An 8,077-nucleotide genomic window follows, 5' to 3' on the forward strand; every position below is an offset into this window, starting at 1 on the left:
CGCGGTGTGACACATACAGAGCACGTATAAAAAAACGCCGATTTATAAAGGACCATCGAAAACCCCCAAAAGGCACATTATGAAACACAGCAGTGCTGACGACCACGTACTCTGTGCGCAGATCGTGGATCCTGGCAGTTTTTGAATTTAGCTTCTGCGCAGGAAAATCCTGCATAGAGCCGGGGATTCAGTGTCATTGAATTTTTATTAAATTTTTAAAGCTTATGCTACATGCTTCATCTTAGTCTCTCCCATCATCCGTACTTCAATATTTCTGCAAATTCTGTGATTGCTGGAAAAAACAACTTAGTGCCCTAAAATGTAAAATTTCTTGAACATCATGGTTGTCACAGAATCATCAAAGCCATATTTTCAAGATTGAAATAATTTTCATTCTTACCTTTTTTCTCTGCAATTTACAAATAGTTTTCCTAAATAAAGGCATTGCTTTGTACTGATACTGACTTCAGCTTTAAATTTTCGTAATGGCCTACCCTCTTTGGCTCCAAAACTAAGTCGTCCGCTGCCAGCAGTGCGAAGGGCAATTCAGAAGACTCCACTGTACTTCCCACGGTATGTAAATATTAATTTTCAAGCAGGCTAAAGTTTAACAGCGTCAACGTACGAATTAATTTCAAGAAGGCTTCTAAGAAAGCTTGTGCGCTTGCCGATCTTTAGCCGATCTCATCGGGCCTTCACCGCACTTAAAGCAAAAGTCCCCATCTTTCGCTGCTACAGTTGAACTTCTTCCTTGCTTCGCTGCTGATGATCTTTACTTAGACTGCTATGTCATCAACCACACCGTCACTCGCCTGCCAGCAGGGCGTTGTAGAATATTTCCTCGGATTCATTTCAAAGTCAACACGCAGCATCCATCCAATAGCACGACCTTTCTTGAAGAGGTAAGAAGCATGTTTAATAAATTCGCTAGACTATACTTCCCCTCAAAATCATAACAAAAAATTTTGTACCTACCCTTGAATCACGCCGAAAACAGCGGAGGTCTGAATTTCCTTCCATGTTTTTTTTAAATAAGCTTGAAATGAACCACTCGCCTTATATAGCAGCCGGAATAATATGTCATGCATGACATATCATCCTGATTCGCTGACATCCTGCTATGCTCGAACAGATGCGTTGAGATATTCTTTCGGACTGGAATATCGGACTGGAACGATGGACGCCTTGCTGACCGCTATTTAGTTTGATAAAACAAAATGTGGAGTTTTGTACTTGATTGTTATCAATTTTTTTCATTATTGTGTTTTACGTACCCTAATGGTACTCTGCTTGGACCCAAGGGTCCGCAGTGTCTACAAAATAAATGTTTAGACCATTTTTCGGCACTGCAACTCGTTTACATAAGTGATGTCAGCATCCTATCTATCTCAAATTGCGGCTCTTCACGCGCTCGTTATCGGTGAGTGAATGAACATGCTTCGCTGGTACAAGGCCTCGCCGGGCGATTTCTTCAAAACTACTGCTGGCACTCCATTCCGCGTGAGCACATTCATGGAGCTTAGGTTAAATCGTAAATCGGATAAGGTCGCATTTGATATTCGAAAAGCTTTTAGTTAGAAGCATGGTACAGCGATTCGTTATCGTAATGCACTTCCTCATGTTCGAATATTTACGTGAAAAATAACAAAATAAAACTTGCAGCAAGGTTTCCACAGAGTTGTCCCAGACTCGTGACGGATTGAAATAGTTTTACCTGATGGTATAGATCAGGTACCATAGACTGAATTTTACTTTAAATGCTAATCTTCACGTGAACAGAATAAGCCGTGATGACATTTAGTTTTTGTCGCTGTTGTACAGAAGTGGCGCCAAGTTGTAAGCTGATGATGGCTGTTGTGAGTATTACCTTTCCTACTCAAGTTGTACATTATTCCTTCCAGCATATGACCAATTTTTTGACGCGGTATAGCCTCACGGAATAGTCCACCATATTGCTCGACGATATTGCCTGCATCGTTTATAAAAGTAGCAGAAACTGGTGAGGAAACAGTTCATTTTGGCTTGGTTTGGTTTGGTTTGGTGTATGGGGGTTTAACGTCCCAAAGCAACTCAGGCTATGAGTTACGCCGTAGTGAAAGGCTCCAGAAATTTCGACCTCCTAGGGTTCTTTAACGTGCACTGACGCCTCTAGAATTTCGCTTCCATCGAAATTCGACCGCCGCGGCCGGGATCAAACCCGCGTCTTTCGGGCCAGCAGCCGAGCGCCACAAGCGCTCGGCCACAGTGGCGGCTCCGTTCATTTCGAACACTGACACTTTGCTAATGATGTTGACCTGCAGTGACATCGAACGGCATAGACACGAATTATTTTTGAAAACATTGCAACTAGGCAACACATTAGGACGCTCAGATGACTTCGTAAATGAGCGAGTTTCTCATGTCTGTTGCCTGTAGCACTTATAACAACGCTACCGTTGTTGTCGGAATACCCGATTGGTATATCGCCCCTCGGCAGTCAGGAAGGAACGTAATCTGAGACTTAAAAACTTAAATGTCGATCTGTATCGGCGGAAAATATTTGCGAATATGATCCTCGGTAATCAGAATACGCTATAGTTGTTCTCATGGTTATATGCATCAATTTTTATAAGCTGCTAAAGCATGTAAGCATGAACCAGAAAGATTGAACATGCTGCAGAAAATATGGCACTGTATTTATACTTTTATTTAACGAAAAGAATGAGCTTAAGTCCGTCCTTCCTTTGGGGTAGTGAAATTCTCTCCGCTATGGAGAAACGAAGTGCATCCCGGTGTTTTCATTTCTTCAGTTCACATTTTCATGCCGCCTCCTATGCACTTATTTGAAAAACAGATTGTTTCGTTCCTTTCCCTTAATCGTCTCTGTCACACAAATAATCGACACTTATCGAAGCCTTACATCGGAAGATCCAGGCTTTTCCAGACGTTCATGACTTCCGGATTCCCCTTTGTCTTCTCCGCTATTCTAGCTTTCATGCGTTCCACTTGCTCCCCTGAAAAATGGCTCTTCCAATCCCCGACAATACCTTTACGGACAAAACTACCTCCTCTGTGCATTTCCATCTTGTAAGCCGGGTTATTCCGGAGAACCTCCATGGAAGCAATCCGCCTCTCCCGGGGCAAATCTAGCGCTTTTCTGACCCATACATGTGTCGGATCCTTGAAGACAGGCTTCATGTTTTGCGGGGAGCACGAGTCCAGAACCTTGTTCAGAAAAGCTTCGTTTTTCCTCAGAGCACTACCATACTCTTTTCCCAGGAAATCAGCTATCCGTAACACCCAGTACGGCGTCTCTTTCTTGAGGTTCTCGTAAGTTAAAAATAGCACATTAGGGTCATATCGGTGTGGGTACCAGGAAAGAAGATGATCGAAGTAATCCCCGTAAAGCAGGCTGCCAGACAAAAAGACGTTCAGGAAGCTGTCGAAGGACACGTCCTGCCAGTCCTTAGGAGTGAAGTGTTTCATAAAATGGTAAAAGGACACGCAGCAGTCATAAGGGTTTCTGGCGATGTAGATGTACTTGGCCTGGGTGGAGTGCTTACGTTTGTCGAAGGGAAGATGAGATATGAAGGCTCCTGGTCTGGGCATCTGTAGAACAGCGTCGACTCCCATAAGGTCTATGAAGGGCGAGGACAACATAAAGTCGAGCGTTGTCTTAGGCGGATTACCGCTGGTGAAGATGCTGGCGGCGATGAACTGCGCCCAAGTTGTACCAGACTTCGGATAACTGGCGATAATAACATCATCAACTTGTGGTTCGTAGTTCATAGCAGAGCGCACAATGCCTTCATCAAAAAACTTGAGGAACGGCAGGCCTTCGATGCTCAAGTAAGCTTCTGGGTCCATGGCCTTCTATCTTCTTTGGCACTGGAACCAGAGCGGAAGATTTGTGAATGCAGATTTCCAGAATTGTTATTCTATAAAAGTTTGAAACATGAACACCACTTTTTCAACAGAAAATGAAAAAGGGAGTAAGCGGTCAGGAAACTCTCTTAAAAAAACAGGGCGTGCTAGAGGAGAGATTACTCTCTTTTTACTCCCATATAGGTGTAATTGTGTTCAGAGTGCAGCTATCCGGAAGGTTTTCAAGCATACTACCAAAATATATAGATAGATCGCAGGGGTTTTGTAGAGTTATTTAGAATTTGCAGTTTAAGGTCCCGAAGCAACCAGTGTATAAAAAACTGCAAAGCGGGTGCCTTCGAATTAATTTACACCTGGTGATTTCTTGAATTTGTACAAAAAACGCAAAACATACATGCATCTTTGCATGTTGCCTCCATCTTAATAACACCGCCACGACCGAGATTCGGTCTCGTGACACTGATATCAGCCGGTGAATGCGATGAATAATGAGCCATAGAGTAGGGTGTTGTTTCTTGCCGTAAAGGGAATTAATGATAGCTATAATAAGCTATGTAATGTGTTGGAGGACTGGCGCACTTTGGCTCCGGTATTTTACCTTTTATACTCTGCTTTTCCGGTGCTTGCCAATGAAGCCCAATGAATCTGGCTAAGGCTCCAAACTGGGATAGTTGGTTGCAGGATTGAGACGTATTTACTAGCTCAAAAAAAAAAGCATAGACCGTACAGAACGACAGGAGACCGTGTAGAGTTGAAACTGTTGCAAATCTAGGCTGGCTTCATACGTTGTGTAAATTCTGTGTCCTTTTTTGCGTTATTTAATATGTCTCGAAACAATGAATGTATCAGGTATTTTTTAAACCTAACATCATTGTTGGCAATGTTTAACATGCGGCAACGCGAACAGATTCCCACAACCTATTTTCGTTGCGTATATAACAAAAGTAGTGATAGAATGATGTTCTGGGTGTGTATTTTTTGACACACTGGCACTGAAAGTTGGAGAAGAGATGAGTTCGCTTTGGCTACCAATTCCTTGGATGTTGTATTTATGACTACATACAGGTTTCGAACGTGCCACTGCAAGTAGCCACAACATGACGTACACCCCTTGTGGCGGGATGCAAACGGTGGTTTTGAAAGGAATGTTGGGATTTGATTAAATAAGAAGCTGGCTAGAAATAACTGTAGGATTTTTAATATAGGTTACAACCTAAAGCATTTTCATGAACATGTTTTATTCCCCATCACCACGTCCGTCCTTTTACAACATTTATGTTCTAAAATCCTGCACCAATGCTGTTATCTTCTGTGCGCATTTTCAACGCGTGATATAATTTATAATTTTCATTGGAAGGACTCTCCGCCTTTTTGTTCCGCAATAAAGGGCGCACTTTCTTCAAACATTGTTGAGTTGCCTTTGTGTCATGAAGCACGTGAGAAACTCGCATTCACTAAAAGCGAGGTTCTCAAAATCAAATACAGTTTCATGGGTTTCAAAATTGCCTGCAATAGGTCATTTTTGTTTTCTCGAGCAGAAAAGATCGGATCTCTAATCGGAGCTCTAGTCCGTCGAGTTCATATCACTTGCGACCGGAGCGACTGCATATAAAGCCACTGGGAATGAATTTCACGTGTTACTCAGATACTGTTTCTTTCTGCCGTACAAACGAACAATATATACTATTAGGCGAAATTGCTGTTCCAATAAACACGTATATACCTTAGAGAGCGATCGAGTTGAGTTGAGTTGAGGTGCTGAATGCTACAGGTGTGGTTAACCTTGCTTATTCTGCCGGCAATTGCTCCACCGTAGCGTCAATTCTACGTTAATAATATCCTAAAACCTGTCGGATCTACCCCGCTATGCGCACAGTCACTTAAAATAGGACACATTCTCTCCCGCAGTCACCATCTATGCACACAATCACACCACACAGCCAACATCACAGTCCACTCCAGAAGTCACCATCTATGCACATATTCAGTCACAGTAGAACATAGGCCATCGTAGGGCCACAATCGTTATGCACATTCACTCACTGTATAACATAGTCCAATTCAGAAGACATCATCCACGCACACATTCAATCACAGAAGACCATAGTCCGTTCCTGCTGTAACCATTTAGAAACAAGATCCGTGTCCTGCAGTAATGTTAAAAGAAGGCGTGCAGCCTCCCTTCTGCATGTCTGGTTTCCACTCAGGTAGACACTGTCCTGAACTGTTCTGTGAAGGGCTCCTGTCTTCCTGAGGGAAGCGAACATCACATACCTTTCCGCGTTGTACTCTGGGCCGTACATAATATAATGTTCGATATCCTCGCACACACCACATGAAGAGCATAGCGGAGACGATGCCATGCCCGTCTTATGCATCCAGGCAGGAGTTTGAGCAGAGGCCGTGCGAATTCGATGTAGTAGAGTCGCCTGGGATCTTTTCAGTCCCTTGGTCACACATGGCTTGTGGGTCGCACTCAACAGGGTACTGAAATTATCGAGCACCGTTTTCCTGTAGGAATTTTTCCATCTTGAGGTACTTCTTTTGATGGATTCCTTGACAGAGCTTTATGGGCGAGACTGTCTGCCACCTTACTGCCTCTGACTCCTATGTGAGAGGGCACCAAATGGAAGTATAGAGTAAAGCCTCTGCTGTGCAGATTCTGCACCAAGCGTAGAGAGCTTATAGACAAGGCATCAGTAGGGAAACCGCGCTCCAACCTCTGAAGGGCAGGTTTTGAATCAGTTAGGACGAAAACAGGTTGAGCCGGACAAGACCCTAACTTTCGTAAAGCCGCCTCAATAGCAACACTTTCGGCCGTTGTGGAGGATACGACAGCAATAAAGCGTACAGACCACTTAAAGTCCAAAGAAGGAAAGTAAAAAGCCGCTGCGCTAGCTTCTTTGACATTGTACACAGAACCACCCGTGAAAGTTTGAAGATGGCGGGCATACTCTGTTTCCAAATGTTCAAGTGCGCGCGAACGCGTTGCTGCCAAAGGAGAGCTGTGCTTCGCGCTCACATGGGGAATTGTGACCTTACAGTCAAGGGTCGGAAAAGAGCAGTGGGGTTTCGACCGTTTCATTTGCCTTCTAACATTAAGGCCTAAAGAACTAGGAGTATTAAGTGCCAAGTAGAGCTTCGACTCATATCTCTTGCAGACCCGCTGGAGAAGGGATCGCCCAGCTACCGTCTCTCCTAGGCGGCCAAGATGCATTTGAAGTCTCTGAGAAGCGACAAGGCTAAAAGGTTTTGATAGAGGCTTATGAAGTACTGCCTTGTTCGCAGCCGCCTGAGGAACTCCAAGATTGCCCCAGAAAGCGATGATCAACGCACCGTGTTGTCAACCCGTTGAAGCTGCTTGCTCAAATTCCGGCAATTAACAAGAAGAGCCCCATGAGCACTTTCCTGTCTCGGCTTGCAGTACGAATGCAATGCAGTCTGTGCTGTGCATTTGTCGAAGATGAATGACAGCTTTGGTATCTCTTACCGCCGTTAGTAGAGCTGCAGTAAGTCAGAAAACGAGGAAAGCGAGTAAGGCAGAAACTCTTAGCGAATATGTAGTATTGGAGAAAGGGTGAGGCCGGTTTTTCAGTGTTCAGCTCGTCCTTTACAAAAACTGCTTTAGGCAGTCCATAGACTGCTCATAGACTTCTGTCTATAAATTATATAGACTCTCTATAAGTAAACCCTAGAGAGTAGTCTAAAGGAAACATAAATCCTATAGGCACTCTATAGACTATGAATAAACAAAAAGAAAAACCTAAAGGAAAGCAATAGAGTCTACAAGAAGTCTATAGACCATTTTTGTAAGGGACCTACCCCCGTCCCTCTCTGTTCAATATGTAACTATATGCAGCCAGAGCTGAAAGGCAACAGTACAGTGGAAATTATAGTGAACTAAAAAAGCTGCAGCGGCAAATGCAGTTCTACATAAGTATGCGTTCCTCTTGTCTTGCTGGTTTTGCATGAGCTCTATACACAGAGCGCCGTTACTAAGTGTGGTGACATTCAGCGCATCCTCATAAACTGCATTGTAATGTTGCTAGAGCTAGGCTGCTATTAATAGCCAACATAATATAGAGTCGGGGGAAAGAAGTCTCTCTGCCATGTGTCCGTAAATGAAGACGATAGCTTCATTACTAGCCGGAGGCCGTAGATCACAACTGAGGAGGTGATAGAAAAATCCCGTTTTTTCACCTATTCGAGTACG

The 8,077-nt window shown here is 43.7% G+C and overlaps 1 protein-coding gene across 1 annotated transcript; it reads right to left on the bottom strand.

Annotated features, from left to right (window-relative positions):
- Positions 1-2,777: 2,777 nt before the first annotated feature.
- LOC144135426 (amine sulfotransferase-like) lies at positions 2,778-3,862 on the bottom strand. The gene has a single exon (XM_077668090.1). The coding sequence runs from the start codon at positions 3,844-3,846 to the stop codon at positions 2,896-2,898; it is 951 nt and encodes a 316-aa protein (XP_077524216.1). The 5' UTR covers positions 3,847-3,862; the 3' UTR covers positions 2,778-2,895.
- Positions 3,863-8,077: the final 4,215 nt, after the last annotated feature.

Source organism: Amblyomma americanum, chromosome 5 (genome assembly GCF_052857255.1).
Source record: "Amblyomma americanum isolate KBUSLIRL-KWMA chromosome 5, ASM5285725v1, whole genome shotgun sequence".
In the NCBI taxonomy this organism is placed as follows: domain Eukaryota; kingdom Metazoa; phylum Arthropoda; class Arachnida; order Ixodida; family Ixodidae; genus Amblyomma; species Amblyomma americanum.

Coding starts and splice junctions, on each gene's coding strand:
- LOC144135426 (XM_077668090.1), bottom strand. CDS start 3,846: ATGGACCCAGAAGCTTACTTGAGCATCGAAGGCCTGCCGTTCCTCAAG.